The sequence below is a fragment of the Haliotis rufescens genome, unplaced genomic scaffold (assembly GCF_023055435.1).
Source record: "Haliotis rufescens isolate VD_foot unplaced genomic scaffold, xgHalRufe1.0.p SCAF_4, whole genome shotgun sequence".
NCBI classification, from domain to species: Eukaryota; Metazoa; Mollusca; class Gastropoda; order Lepetellida; family Haliotidae; genus Haliotis; species Haliotis rufescens.
This window is the reverse complement of record NW_025964112.1, coordinates 45,173,839-45,190,490: the sequence shown is the minus strand read 5'-3', so window position 1 is coordinate 45,190,490 and position 16,652 is coordinate 45,173,839. Positions and strand designations below refer to the sequence as shown.

At 42.7% G+C, this 16,652-nt stretch overlaps 1 protein-coding gene across 1 annotated transcript; it reads right to left on the bottom strand.

Moving 5' to 3' along the window:
• Positions 1–3,718: 3,718 nt before the first annotated feature.
• LOC124152215 lies at positions 3,719–14,778 on the bottom strand. The gene is made up of 8 exons (XM_048381657.1): positions 14,645–14,778; positions 12,823–13,091; positions 10,568–10,784; positions 9,008–9,465; positions 7,549–7,688; positions 6,207–6,370; positions 5,364–5,879; positions 3,719–4,011 (listed from the first exon to the last, which is right to left on the bottom strand). Exons 1-8 carry the CDS (start codon positions 14,645–14,647, stop codon positions 3,760–3,762), a joined length of 2,019 nt encoding a protein of 672 aa, XP_048237614.1. The 5' UTR covers positions 14,648–14,778; the 3' UTR covers positions 3,719–3,759.
• Between the last annotated feature and the right edge of the window lie 1,874 nt (positions 14,779–16,652).

The window sequence follows — 16,652 nt, the reverse complement described above, 5'->3', positions numbered from 1 at the left end:
AATCAGGATCAGGGTGTCCCACAAGGCAGTATTTTGTCTGTCACTTTATTCAGTATAAAAATTAACAGTTTATCAAAAGTTTTAAATGATTCAGTTGATGGATCACTTTTTGTGGATGATTTTAATCTATCTTGTCGTGGTAAAAATATGCACACAATTGAAAGGCAATTACAATTATGTCTTAATAAAATTAACAAGTGGTGTCTAGAAAACGGGTTTAAATTTTCCAAATCAAAAACTAATTGCATACATTTCTGCAGAAAATATAAACCGCATAAGGACCCTGAACTATTTCTGAATGGCACTCCTATCAAAGTTGTTAAGGAAGCCAAGTTCTTGGGACTTATTTTTGATCATCACTTAACTTTCCTCCCGCATATTAAATACCTAAAAGCTAAATGCCTGAAGGCACTCGATCTATTGAAAGTTGTTTCTAATTCAAAGTGGGGAGGGGATCAAACAACCCTCTTACACTTATACAGGTCACTCATCCGTTCAAAACTGGATTATGGCTCCATCGTCTATGGTGGAGCCTGTAAAAGTAATTTATTAAAACTTGATACGATACATCATCAGGGCCTGAGGCTTTGCCTTGGAGCTTTTAGAACGTCTCCCATTCACAGTCTCTATATAGAAGCAGATGAACCTTCTCTTAAACAACGCCGTCTCAAATTATCTTTGCAATATGTCACTAAATTATATTCTAATCAGTCCAATCCAGCTTTTAATTGCGTCTTCAATCCTCTTTACCAAGATATTTACAATAAAAAGTCATCTCTTGTTCCACCACTCGGAATCAGAATCCAGTCTGCCTTGTTTGCTTCCAATATTAAACTGCAAGATATAGCTCCAACTCAACTGTTTTTAACACCTCCTTGGCAAATGGTACGGCCAGAGGTTGACCTTACATTAACAAAATTAAAGAAATCAGCTACAAACCAATTAATTTACCAACAAGAATACCTTCAACTAAGAAACACTTACGACACTTATAAATCTATATTTACAGATGGATCCAAGGATGGTGGCGCAGTTGCTAGTGCCACCGTCATTGGATCCAGAACAATATCTTCACGTTTACCTGATAACAGTTCCATATTCACTGCAGAAGCAAACGCCATTTTTACAGCACTTAAATATATCAGTAATCAAGCTAAACATAAACAATTCATACTGTTTTCAGATTCTCTTTCATGCCTTCAGGCGATTAAAAATATGTCATCCAAACATCCACTTTTAATCGAAATTCTTGAATTATTTAATGATCTTGCTACTGGCCAATATGACATCGTCTTTTGTTGGTTACCAAGCCATGTTGGTATCATTGGTAACACAATGGCCGATGCTGCTGCAAAAGCAGCCCTCAACAAATCTGTGACACCACTTCTGATCCCATATACTGATTTTAAACCCATGATTCGATCTTACATCCGAGATCTTGTGCAACAGAAGTGGGACGCCCAAGTAGGTATCAATAAATTACATGAAATTAAACCAAATATCGGTTACACCTACTTGGGCTGTCAGTCCAGATTTGAAGAGGTCATTATGCGACGATGTCGTATTGGCCATTCAAGATATACACATGAGTATCTTTTAAATGGTGAAGATCCTCCGTTTTGCATCCCTTGTGATGAAAGAATCACGGTCAAGCATGTCCTGCTTGACTGTATTGATTTTTCCATCACAAGGGATAAATATTTCAGTGTAAAAACAGTGAAGGACCTTTTTAGTAAAGTTAACTCTCATTTAATACTATGTTTTTTAAAAGAAATAGAACTTATACATAAATTTTGATGTAATTGTTGTATTGTTTTAAAGATTGGTAGTGCAAAATTCATAACTGAGATTGTTAGTGGCTGTACCCTCGAGGGGGGTTGAAGTAGCGTAAAATTATTGTCCCCCTAAGAGGGTATGTAAGTCCCATATCATTCAAAGTATTTTTCTGCATGCCAGGTTTTTAATCGTAGAATATTCGTCATTTTAGTTTGGCTTAATTGGTACACTGTCGCCAGTGACTGAAGGGATGATATAAATCCTGCCGGGGTCCATGCAGGAAGCAAAGGTACTGTAAGTCCCCATGGACCCTAGCATGGTGATCTATCTTCAGTTGCTGGCGATCTCTAGCCCATTTTTATATTGTGTTGTTAATTCTTTCTGCTTTTATATGTTCCTCAACTAGTTTTAATACACTTTGTGATATTCTAGTTATTGTACTGTCCTTTGCTGACAGGTTTTTTATAAATTATGTATACTTATTTGTTATTAATGTATTAATTCTCGTCACGATATGGCTGAAATATTGCCCATGTGACGTTAAATAATAACTCACTCACTCACTCATGCTTCGCTAGTCATTCTTAGGCAAGGTAACCCCAGTGGAAGGTCATGGAAGGTCACTAGTAACCTACGCTTGCAGTAAGGCGACTTAATGGAAGGGGAGGTCAGACTCGGTGACTTGGTTAAATAAGCGTCATCGGACTGATGCCTATAGGCTTGACGTTGCTCATAATATCAATCACTGGATTATGAGTTACATGGTGTCAGTTACGGGGTATACGAGAGGAATGGGCTCGAACACCACGAGGCTTAATTCCAGTTTTGTCTTGATAATATTCCAAGTTTTATCAGCACCATACCCCTGTTCGCACACTTACACGCCAACAAGAAAACTACCGATCAAAGCGGCCATAAACCAAACTCGCTCAATTATGTTCAGCAAAAATGAATAGAGAATATTATTATTTATACCATGGGTACAGTATAAGAAGCGTGTATAAAGACAAAGAGTTAAGCTCTATACTGAGAACAATCAGACCCGAGGCGATACTGGGTCTCTCATGTTGAATACCAACTTCATCCGGCTACTTGTTCCTTAATTGCTCAGCTTTAGAAGAAAGAAACCACAAAACCTACTACATACACATATTTAACATGTGAATGTTTCAAACTTTTGTCTACATCTCCAGGTAAACTACAGTTTCGTGGCGCTATTCTTACTATGTGCGTGTGTTTGTACTAGTCCGGACACCGTTTTTTATATTTCAAGCAAGATGCAGGGTAATAACAAGTACCATGTTTTAACGTATTTTGGTATGACGCGGCCGGGGATCGAACCCCGGACCTTCCGCTCCCTGGGCTGACTTCTGTCTACTTAACCACTGAGGCGGTCTTTGTAAACAGTAAACGTCTATGTGTCTGCGCAGAGTTCACTCCCTCAGTAATTTCAGGATCCTATGATCATGGCTTCAAATCCCCAATTAGCCAATATTGATAAAACATCTCTGCTTGCACGCCATGAAACAAGTAAAAAAATCTTTAAAGCGGAGTTAGACCAAACACACAGTCAGTCGCACTGATGCAATTTCTGACCAAGGTTAAAGCGAGCATTCTCACGTCACAAAGAAGGCCCGGGTTCGAATCCCAACATGGGTACAGTGTGTGAAGCCCATTTATGGTGTCCCCCGCCGTGGTATTGCTGGAATATTGCTGAAATCGGCGTAAAACCATACTCACCCTGAGAACTACAATATTAGCTATTCCCGATTTCCTATGACGTTAATAGTCGCCAGCAAATACAATCGGATGTACGACGCATTGCTTTATGATCGTGTGAAACCCATTTCTGGCGTCCCGCCGTGATATTGCTGGAATATCACCAAAAGCGGATAAAAAAACATACGCACTCAGTCCTGTATAAATGTCTCCTACACAATGGTTAGTATTTGCATGCAATTTATTCATCACCTCACCAGGAGGCTAGTCTACTGGATACAAAGTGGAAGGATGGCCATCCCAGCAGACCTGGCTTCCGTCACACTGCATGATGGTGTACGTGTTGCGGTAGCCAATCAGCAGCTGATGGGTGTGACCTAGAGCTTCGCCTGTGAAAATCCTTGTGTGACCTCCAGATTTCAAGGTATCCTGAACGTCGTGGGACAAGAAGACGTCATGGACGTGTGGACCTGGTGGATTCTTGGTTGCGACGCCGGTTCTCAGGTGTAACGTCATCTGGATAATACAATGACGTCATAAATATTACACCATCCGTGATATTCAAACTGTTACAGTTAAGATGTTATTAAAGTTACAGCAAATGACTGTCATTCTTCTTCTAGGAGTGGGGTCACGGGTGGCCCAGTCGTTTAAGGCGCCCTAAATCGCAGGGCAGAGTTGCGCCCCTTGGACACACCAGGAACATATGATAGTGGCTTCGAATTCCAGTTCGACACGGTTGTTTATCTAGGTCTGTCTGCTCCACTGCCAGGCATGTGGTTTCATCGAAGTGGTAAACGTCTGAGACCTGCATCACTTCGGGCTTTCTACCCACATAAAGCTGATTGGCCATTTTTAACTGTAACACTGTTCAAAGCGGCTTTAAAGCAAACTCACTCACCCATGTTTCTATGAGAGTGATATGCGATTTCTTTTCACACAGCATGAGTTTGATTGAGTCAGCTTCGCGTGGGAGGAAAGCCCGAGGTAAGTCTGGACGTTTACCACTTTCATATTTAGTGGAACCCAGGGTGTCGTGTCGTATTGTGTGCGTTACCAAGGATTAAAGTCAAGGTGCCTGATCCTGGTTCTACTAAGGGACGCAGCTCTGCACAACGAAAGCAGCGACTTGGACGCCTGGACGATCCTTGATGCCTAAACAACATCATATGGTATTTAAGTTCACAATTAAACGACTTAAACTTTTGATAACTTCAGTTGATGCAAGTGAGACCCGTAAATTCAGCCAATGACGGGTCTTCATATTCCATAACACCGGCTCCGTGGTCTAGTGGCAGAGCGTCCGCTTGAGAGCGGAGGGTCCGGGGTTCGATCCCCGCCACAGTCATACCAAAAGACATTAAAAGATGGTACCTCTTGTTATCCTGCCTGGCGCTTGGCATTAAGGGACTAAAACAAGGACTGGTCGGCTCGGGGTCAGTATACTGTGTCTGAGTTGGGTATTCATGTTAAACTGCATCATTGTATCTCAGTGGGCTAGCAATCAAAAATCGTCATTAGCCTACTGAGATACCATGCTTCAGTTTTAACATGAATACCCCACTCAGACAAAGTATACTGACTCCGAGCCGACCAGTCCTTGTTTCACCCCGTTAGTCCCGGGTGCCGGGTGCCGGGTGCCGGGCAGGGTATCCATTTAACCTGGAACCACCGACCTTCTGCTCTCCGGGCAGACGCTCTATCCACTACAGCACGGAGGTGGTCCCGGGGTTGATACAAGTGGAGAAGCTACATTAGCATGCACCATCTACACCCCCACCCCCACTTGTATTTACATGCACCTATATTCTACCTCACCTGCATGTAAAAAAAAATGGCAATATTTAATGAAGGTAACGTTTTCTGACCTCAGCGGAGTCAGTGACGTTGCTGGAGCCGGAGAGGTTTGGAGGATTCTCAAAGAGTCCCTTGTATTTTTCCATGTCCATCACCATGTCTTTGAGAGCGTCAAGCTCCTTCCACACCCCAGAACCCTCTCCATGGACAGGCACGATGGGGTACCGCATCCTCAGTGTCCCTACCCCCGGGATATTTGGAAGGAAGATCCTAGTGCCCGAAGCCCCTACTAGCTGCACCTTCCCGTGTTTGTCCAGCATCCCAACACCGCTCTTGGTGGTGTCAGCAGGATCCCTGGCCACTTCCTTGCCCGTGAAGAATTCAACAGGTGTGTGGTAGAAGGTCTTGAAACCAGTACCGTTGTATGCCGTGTCGTTCGTCTTGCCTCCCACCCTTTGGATTTCAAAAGCCTGGGATCCTCTTGGCCAGAACTCCAGATCGTGTGGGTTCCAGCTGTATAAGGGGCTCAAGTAGATCACTTCGAGGGGTACGGCGTACGTGTAGCGCCGGGTCCAGGACTGGCACGTCTAAACATACAACAAAAACCGATATTCCCTGGGCCTTAAAAAGTGCATCAGTGAGTTAGATTTACGCCGCTTAAAACAGCACACCCACAGCGGGGCACGCCAAGAATGTGATTACAACATTGTACCTATGTGGGGGATCGAACCTGGGATTCGGCGCGACAAACGAACGTTGTTACAACCGGACACCCATTTCTACTTCTTAAAAATGTACAAAGTACAAGTCAATTCAGGAAAAACAAAGAATTCGGGTTATGGCGAATTGTCAGTTAGTACTAAACATATTTGTATCCATGTTAAGTATCGTTTAAAATTTAAGAATTGCCAAACCTTGTTTTGTGAGACAGGGTCCAGTGTGCATTGATCCACACTCATGGGGGCAACGCGGGGCTGGGTGGTCTGCGCCACCCACAGGTTCCGGTCGGAGAAACCACGATGCGCGACCTCTTTTGGAGATCCACTTTTCCCCACCTTGTACCACCGGTGGTAGTAACCTAGAGAAATATAGATAATGGCAAGCAATTTAAGATTAGACCACAAGGAGTGCCAAATTAGCTTCCACTGGAAGCGCCCTTACAATCACCTTTACGTACGCATACCGAGTACTCCCGTTGTTACTCCTATGAATAGCAGAAGGTAAGTGAAAGTCAAGTAATATAATACCTCTGCCTTAGTTCATTCATTGCACAGCTTTGCCTTGGAAAACAATATGTTTGTGATGCAGACTCAGTTCTTCTTATTATAGCTAGGCGCCAGCCTTGTTTGTTTATAGTCACATGATACTGCGTTGTGACCACATGTTATTGGCCTGAGGACAGTTTTATTTCAAAATAGGATCCTTCTCGATTGAGACATTATCTGCAAATTGCACTGGAGTATGACGTCACAAATCAAATCACAAGTTATATCACCGTTCCACTTTCAGCGCGGATATTCATATTAACCTGGAAACACCGGTCACTTCAAAGTGTCACTCTGGTCTCTATGACCGTAAGGTAATTTATACCCTATATCCGTGCTCATCATAACACCACATTTATTTGAGACAGAATTGTACCGTTATGTAAAGCATGAAATATCATCACAAGTCATCACTAGTCTATTTGACAGTGATTTATAAACACATGCTTATGATATAGTCGGAATCGTGCAATCGACACTGTTTTTAGTAGAGACTGTGGAATGGGTTTTGTCCATTTCTTTCGGTCAAAGTGTTCGCTCTACACACAGAAGATCAGATTAAGTTTCCCAATATGGAAATAATGTGTGATCCATTTTGTGCATAGAGGTAGCCTAGCGGTTAAAGTGTTCGCTCGTCACAAACAAGATCAGGATTCGATTCCCAACATGGAAATAATGTGTGATCCATTTTGTGCATAGAGGTAGCCTAGCGGTTAAAGTGTTCGCTCGTCACAAACAAGATCAGGATTCGATTCCCAACATTCCATTTTGTGCTAACCCCACCGTAATATTTAAGAAGTGCACGACGAGTGGGAATTGTTTATCGTTCAATAAAACACTGCAAGGAGAATAAACCACGAGGGGCGCAAATGGTTCGCTGAAAACCAGTATTTCCTTATGGGTCCCAATTACAATCTTTGACACTTTCAATGAGAAGAAATGTGAAAGAAAATATAACTTGAAGCAATAGTAACAGGTCAGGGGAACATACCTGTGTTAAGGGGTGTATCGTCTGTCTTTGAGGCGTCGTACAGTAGCTCGCCGAAGACGTCCTCCGTCAGATTGGCCTGGTAGTTGTCCTTGCCGGGAATTTCACTCATCAAGTCGTCCATGAGCGAGTAGGTCTTCCCGCTGATAGAAGATGTAGAAAGACTGATGCGTACAAACATTCTTAAAAAGTATACAGAGATTTTTAAAGCGGAAGAATAAATCATACTGGCCTTACACTATCACCTTCCCAAGGCAAGGGTGTTAACTGACTATAAAAGTCCAGTTTCCACCCTTGCCGAACTAGGTTGGAATTATGGAGTAATATTTTGGCTGAACTAACGAGTCTCTGCATAGTCCAATCAAAATCGTGTAGCTAAATCGACAACCGTTTCGGAAAGTGACGTGCAGATTTCGGTCGATTGCAGGATTTGCAAAGCATGTGTACCGCTAAATCGGCGTCGACAGATATTTTCCAAATCTTTTCATGTAATTAATCAAGGTACTCAACAGATTTGATGCACTTCGCGAAGTAAGACGCGTTTTATCACAATATAGGTTTGATTATGGATCAGATCGTCTTCAATGGGCGCCGCCATTTTGTTTGAAGCAAATGCAAGTGATATGAGAAGTGGAATCTGATTGGTCAATAGGAGGGGCATAGAAGGGACATAATTGTAATAGCCCAGAAATTCCAGCCTTTTACAGTCAGTTAACTCCCTTGCCTCGGGAAGATGTGCACTGTTGACCCAAGACATACATTACGTCGTATAGCCTATGGCGTCACAAGTTGTGCCTTTATCCGTGCTACAAGCAGCTGCTCGATGGCTCGTTGGCAGATTTGCACCGGTTTTGTTATTCGGCATTGTACCTGTGCCCTTTGGTATTGCCAAAGAAATCTGACAGGTCATAATATAACTGAAATAGTGTCCAAAGCTGCCTTAAACCAACTCACTCACTCATAATCCGTCACTGCACTGTTCTAATGATAAATCAGGGATTGTTATTATAACATATTGTCTGTGTTAATAGTAGCGTTGTGGCCTCTAGCTACATAAACCATATATATTTTTGCTTTGATTTTTATAGTATCCATATTATCATGATAGTAATTCCATTCTAGAGAGGAAATCAATGAAGGGTTATAAAAACAGGCGACATTGTTCTTTCTTTTCTCAATCGTTTTATAAATATGACAAACATGCAACAATAAAAAGTTTCTAAACAAATATCCAAATATAAAAACAAAATTGGCCGGACATAAAAATCCTTGAAAGGGCTACTTCCTTTGATTTAGAACGCGAAAGGAGTGAAATCTACCGAAAAGTCAAAACAGTTTACAAGCAAGCTTGTGTAGGCTTTACTACTGTAAGGGAGGGTCGTGAAAGTGAGAACATAAAACAAAATAGGCATAACGTTTTAAGAAAATATATTGGACATTCAAGCGACATGCACTTACTTACCCATCCTCATCGTAGAGAGAAAATCGCCCTGACCGACTTTCACTGAACTCACGCATGGTCTCACCATGAGGAAGTCTTGAAGAGAGGTCATCTACGACATGGAAGTACTTCAAGGGAATGTTTTTCTTCAGTGGATGACACAGAATACGGTAGTTCCACTGGGCGAACTCTGGAGTGCCGTTTACCACTTCCATGATTGCTGTAGGGAGATAGGCGAAGTTCTCATTGACGTTCTTGCTCCCGGAGTAGGATGTGAACCTGACCTTTTCCTGAAGATCCAGCCAGCTGGTTGCGTCGATGGCGTGTCGGTCGCTGCTGAAGGGCTCGGAGAAATGTTCGGTGTCCATCGTCCATGCTGCTTCCATGTAACACAGGACGGGTTTAAAGTACTTCCTGTAGTCTCGAGTGCTATGGTCCTGGTCATTCCAGGCTCGGAACCATTCTCTCATTTCCGCCACCTGTGTAAGACGATAGTGGAATAGATCAAAGTAACATTTCTATTGTCAAAAGAAATCTCCGCAAAACGTAGAGGCAGCTGCACGACTCCGACCACATCAAAAGCAAGTGTGCATGTTGTGTATCAAACAGTGATAATATCAGATCTTTGCTATCCTGCCCCTCTGTGGCACGCGTCACAAACACTTGCAAAGGCAAGGCAAGTGTTGAAACAGACGAGTTCATAGCACATGGCTCACCTCAATCCCGCAGGTCAGCTCGGCCAGCATTGAGAAGAAGCCATATTGGAACTGGTTTCACTAGTTTCACTCGTTCACGTGACTATTACATTACACACCTTTTTTATGTGAAATGTTGCTTGATATCCAGTTGCATACCTTCTTTCTATATTAAACTAACCTTTGAGTATCCCTTTTCTTCATGGATACTTTTTATACCAATGTGTAAAGCTTTTCTTTATTGGAACTATATGTGGAGGGATGCGGTATGGGTGAAATCAAGAATTATATCACTGCCCCATTGAGGCCCGAAAAACTATTTAGGTAACGGATGGTGGTCATCGGGCAGACCGTTAATATTACTACAATACGAATTATTCTATTAATAGTTCCCAGCAATAGGTCAGCAAAGGTTCTAGTATCTCGTGCTTGTCGCCAAAGAGGTTGCAGCGGTCAGGCGCTATGACATGGCTGATTGTGAGTCATCTTACCCCTTTGTTGATGGTTGCTCATATATAATTACCGAGGGTCCTAATGTGAGATCTTAACATGAATACTCGACTCTGACACAATACATTGACTCCTAGATGACCATTCATTCATTCATTCATTCATTCATTCATTCATTCATTCATTCATTCATTCGTTCATTCGTTCATTCGTTCATTCGTTCATTCATTCAATCATTGATTCATTCAGAGAAAACATGAAAAACAATTATTTTGCTCCATTTGAAAATAAAATAGGGCAAACGTTTCAATCACTGCAGTTTGTAAGCTGGCTTCAGTGTGTCAATATATAATGAAGAGGATTTAATGAAAATTAAATGAAAGATAATATACTCCGTTAATAATGTCAAATAAGTTAATATTCTGAAGTCACATACCTGTTCTACGAGTGTTTTCTTGGCCGTCACTTCCGGTGGTACACCAGGGAACGGAATGTCCGTCATGGCTTGAAACATTGAAGAATTCGTGCTTGGCATGCGCAGTTTGTAGTCGTTGTGCCTCGTTCTGAAGTCAACGCCGTTGATGACCATGTTTACTTCGCCCATTCCAACGGTGCGATCATAGTTGGCATGGTTGTGGATAGAGCACACACCCCTTTAAGGAGAGACACACACTCCTTAAGTATCAAGAATTGACTTCAATATATTAACCGTTCACGGGGTGTGAGGGTAAACACCAGTATGTCCAGCTGCGAAAATACGCTTAGCCTAGTGGATTTAAGTAAAAGCGTGAAGACCAGTTTTCACTATTATACATCCAAGTCAGTTCTTATAAATAAATAAGTTTACAAAAATAACTGCTTATTCAATCATTGGCTTGGTCAGCCATTCAAATACTATTGAATCATTGGAATTTGGAATCCCTTTATTCCTTAAGATGGGACGAGCAGTACTTGTATTATCTGTGTCTCTTCCGTAAATAACAAAGGGTCAAAAGGGGATCCGGAGGCTCTTCCAATGTAGACAGATCCTATTTGACGTTAATGTACAATTGGAATCCTCTTTCTCATTTGAACGTTCTCGAGATCTTTACGATCGGAGTGAGTAAGTGAGTGGCCTCCTACCTTCATCGCATAATCTGACCTGACTGACCTACCTGAAGGTGTACGTCTCAGAATAATAGGGTGTCGTGCCGTCATGGCACTATCTTTCTGACTGACAAACCTGAAGGTGTTTCTTAGAACAATAGGGTATTGTACCATCATGGCACTTTCTTTCTCATTGACCCGACTGATGGTGCGTCTCAGCATGATAGGGCCTCGTACCGTCATCACACTACCTTTCTGACTGACCTACCATGAAGGTGTGTCTCAGCATAATAAGGTCTTGTACCATCGTGGCACCATCTTTCTGACTGACCTACCATGAAGGTATGTCTCAGCATAATAAGGTCTTGTACAATCGTGGCACCATCTTTCTGACTGACCTACTATGAAGGTGTGTCTCACCATAATAAGGTCTTGTACCATCGTGGCACCATCTTTCTGACTGACCTACCATGAAGGTATGTCTCACCATAATAAGGTCTTGTACCATCGTGGGACCATCTTTCTGACTGACCTAACATGAAGGTATGTCTCACCATAATAAGGTCTTGTACCATCGTGGCACCATCTTTCTGACTGACCTACCATGAAGGTATGTCTCACCATAATAAGGTCTTGTACCATCGTGGCACCATCTTTCTGACTGACCTACCATGAAGGTCTGTCTCAGCATAATAAGGTCTCGAACCATCGTGGCACATCTTTCTCACTGATCTAACATGAAGGTATGTCTCAGCATAATAGGGTCCCGTACCATCGTGGCACCATCTTTCTGACTGACCTACCATGAAGGTGTGTCTCAGCATAATAAGGTCTTGTACCATCGTGGCACCATCTTTCTGACTGATCTACCATGAAGTCTGTCTCAGCAAAAAAGGTCTCGTACCATCGTGGCACCATCTTTCTGACTGACCTACGATGAAGGTGTGTCTCAGCATGATAAGGTCTTGTACCATCGTGGCACCATCTTTCTGACTGATCTACCATGAAGGTCTGTCTCAGCATAAAAAGGTCTCGAACCATCGTGGCACCATCTTTCTGACTGATCTACCATGAAGGTGTGTCTCAGCATGATAAGGTATCGTACCATCGCGGCACCATCTTTCTGACTGACCTACCATGAAGGTGTGTCTCAGCATAATAAGGTCTTGTACCATCGTGGCACCATCTTTCTGACTGACCTACCATGAAGGTATGTCTCAGCATGATAAGGTCTTGTACCCTCGTGGCACCATCTTTCTGACTGACCTACCATGAAGGTGTGTCTCAGCATAATAAGGTCTTGTACCATCGTGGCACCATCTTTCTGACTGACCTACCATGAAGGTATGTCTCAGCATGATAAGGTCTTGTACCCTCGTGGCACCATCTTTCTGACTGACCTACCATGAAGGTGTGTCTCAGCATAATAAGGTCTTGTACCATCGTGGCACCATCTTTCTGACTGATCTACCATGAAGGTGTGTCTTAGCATAATAAGGTCTTGTACCATCGTGGCACCATCTTTCTGACTGATCTACCATGAAGGTGTGTCTCAGCATAATAAGGTCTTGTACCATCGTTGCACCATCTGTCTGACTGACTCACTTGTATGTGTGCGTCTCAGAATAATAGGGTCTTGTGCCGTCATGGTATTGTCTGATCTGTTTGACCCCAGACTGCCCGTCAGATCGGATTCTTTCCTCCACGTACAACTGCTGCATCATCATCTGGCGCATGATCTGCTCCATCCGGACGTGGAAGTTATCAATCCTGCCCTGAAGGTCGACATGTGGGAAGGGTGTGGTGGTGGTGTGGCGCACATTCCCATACGCGTACCCAATCAAGACCAACAAGGCGAAACTGGCGTAGCGGATCTGGAAACATGGAACATGACTTTGTAATTTCCTCACACAATGCACTTAGCCTTCATATTTAATCTCATTCAAATCAGATCCATAGAAGGTCGTATCAGGTGAACTTTCATCGACAATCACCATTTCGACATTTTTTTAACCACATAGATTCGGAAATTTACGAAAGAAAACCCACATAGAAGACAATTATTCCTTCAATGGTACTCCCTAAAGGGTGCCATGGCGCCCAGAAACGACAGGATGTATAAAATATCCAAAACAATATAAAGGGACGTTAGACTTTCTACTTTCGGATTAGTATTTTGCTTCGTTTTCAGGATACATATATTAAATCGGATGTACTAGTTTGAATGTTTCGCTCACTCGTACCGAGACTCCAAACGGAGTGAGTAAGTATGGTTTTACGCCGCTTTCAGCAATATTCAAGCAATATCATGGCGGGGGACACCAGAAATGGGCTTCACACATTGTACCCATGACGGGAATCGAACCCGAGTCGTCGGCGTGACGAGCGAACGCTTTAACCACCAGGCTACTCGACCGCCCCGACTTACAATGGAGGTAACCTCAGATATTGAAGCACGGAGGTGTCGTATCGGAGTAAAAGATCTGATTTTAATGAGTTTGCCTATGTTTTTTCTCCTTCAAGAACAACCAGTGAACCATCAGAGAAGCATCTGAGTACATGTAATTAATAATGATATTTAAATAAACAATTAGTTGTGGTCATCGCATTGTTTTGGTACATGTTGCTATTCTGGACGTTTTGAAGTTTGCGTGGCCCTGGTTGATTATCTTTGGTTTGTCACTGGTACTATGATCGCAGTCAACTTGTACAACCTGCGCTACTTTAGGATTTCATCCACATTAATCAGACACGACTTGATTCTTGGTTTCTCTGGAATACATGTAGCGTCTTTCGGTTTCTTCCAAGCGGTAAAATACAAGTACAGTAAACTACGGTTATAACGAACTCAAAGGGAACCACTTATTTCAATTTGTTACAACCGTAGTTCATTATAAGCATAAGTACAACATATATACACAAGAAGGACGGGATCAAGAAACAGTTCGTTTTATCCGGAAAATCGTTATAAGCGTGTTCGTTATAAACGTAGTTTACCGTACTCGTACTTGAAGGCAAGTCTCTCCGGAAGTGAATCTGCATTTGTCTTAAGGTCACGACGCATGCGCTTTGCGGGAGCATGTGAAGAGCAGTGCAGATGTGGATTTGGATTTATTAGGAAAACAGTATGTGACAGCCCGTAGGTCTGTGTAACATGCCAATATCAAAATTGTTTACACGGAGCACCACAGAGATACGGTTCCCGCAGCTACATCAACTGACTACATGAACTTGCATCACTTTAGCCGTTCCTCCCATTACGCTGACGCTTAGTGATATAACTGCAATACTATTCAAAGTCACGTCAAACTCAACTCACTCACTCACTCTAGTCGGGTAAAAGAGTAGTTTAAGCGTCAACTCGTCACCCAGATGATCGGGGTTCGAATCCCATATGAGTATACAATGTTTGGCCGCCTGTACTTACCATAGTTGAATCGCTGTGCCAACACCTCTAGCAAAACTGTACGGTCTTATATAGCGTTCTTCTATCTAAAGGCGCCCATTTGAGAGATAAACAGCAGTTGTTTTTACATTCCTACCCGGTCTGTATATATTATCGCCGTTAATAGCACCTGCAAGACTCACAACTCTTTACGCTTCAGGTTATCAAATGAGTTATCATTTTTCGATAGTGAATAGTAAATGGTTCTATTTTGGGGCTTCTAAATCGCATACCTTATCTTACCAGATATACAACTGGTGATAGATTACTAAACCATGACAAACATTAGCATATATATTTAAATTCTTATCGCAGTATTTCGAAATTAGTGTTGTGGTCGTGTGTGAGTTTAAACATTTTGAAATTCCTGAGATTCTTAAATGTATATACTCTTCAACAAAGGGGCGTTCGCTCGTCACACCGAAGACTCGGGTTCGATTCCCGACATGGGTACAATGTGTGAAGCCCATTTCTGGTGTCCCCCGCCATGATATTGCTGGAATATTGCTAAAAGCGGCGTAGACCATACTCACTCACTCTTCAACAACACAAAACAAATTAAAGGAAGTCAGCGAGTGATACCCAAAGGCTGGAATATCTAAAGTAACACGTGGCCTATATACGTCACAATGGAAATCCCGTTCTGCACAGGTCACCATAGTTATAACTAACAGTTTGGACATATGTGTAGAAAATACAAGTGATGCTAAACGTGGCACAATGAGGTAAGTCTCACTGTGATATTAACTAGCGCTCACTGGCTACCCGTAATACACTTTACTCTCAAGAAGTTCATTATGATATCCACTCTAGGAACCTTTAGTCAAGGGGTAGTCCATTAGCATAATCGTTGAGTGGCCATACTCACGAGCTAAAAGAAAAAGGCTAAAAGTTGAAAATGATTTGACGCTACAGGAGAACGACAGTGCGCTCCTGAGAGTGAGGTCAGTACTGTTTCCGATGGTGTATGGGACAGTGGTCAAGTTAAATTGTTACTCTATAACAGATACATATTTCTGTCCCAATCGGAGACAGGAGTGTCTCGCAGTGTCCTTAGTTTTGCAAAACAACCTTATACTTGGCCGGCGCTCATGTTCCGTAAATTCTGACTGCAATCTTATGACCACAGATTGGCTGTATAGGTGTGTGGCTGCTTTTACTAGTCCGGACTAATGTTGGTTTTAAAGTGCTGGCGCACTGAGATACCATGCCACCGTCTTCACATAACTACGCTTCTGAGACACAATCTACCCGACTAGGACACATGTAGTATAGTCCGAGCCGACCAGTCCTTGTTTAAACCCACTAACCGAGCGCCAGGCAGCGCAGTGGATTAAGCCTCAGCTTGGAGAGCGAAAACTTGATTGCTCGATCCCCGTCCGCTTCATACCAGTAGAGGTTAAAAGATTTGTTGTCACCCTGGCTGGCGCTTGACTTTAAGAGTGAATGAGTATGGTTTTACGCCGTTTTTTTTCAATATTACGGCGGGGGACACAATGGGCTTCACACATTGTACCCATGTCGGGAATCGAACCCGGGTCTTCGGCATGACGAGCGAACGCTTTAACCACTAGGCTACCCGACCGCCCAATTGACATTAAGAGGTGAGCTAGGTGTCAGTGCACTGTGTCTGAGTGGGGTATTCATGATAAAATCTTACCTTTGGACCCGCGTTAATATTACACTTGAAATCATCCGCCATTTCAATATTAAAGTGCTAAATGAAAGTTATATATATAGATCAACCTTTTCGGGTGATATCATTGCAGACATATAGCGATGTGAATGCACGTGTGTGTGTGCGCGCACACTTAGATACCATGCCACAGTTTTCACATAAATACCCCACTCAGACACAGTATACCCCACTCAGACACAGTATACCCAACTCAGACACAGTATACCCCACTCAGACACAGTATACCCTCTAGGACACAGTATACCCCACTCAGACACAGTATACCCTCTAGGACACAGTGTACAACCGTCT

Coding starts and splice junctions, on each gene's coding strand:
- LOC124152215 (XM_048381657.1), bottom strand. Junction 5,880..6,206: donor ACCCTGTCTCACAAAACAAG/GTTTGGCAATTC, acceptor TTGTATGTTTAG/ACGTGCCAGTCCTGGACCCG. Junction 4,012..5,363: donor ACGTCACTGACTCCGCTGAG/GTCAGAAAACGT, acceptor TGTATTATCCAG/ATGACGTTACACCTGAGAAC.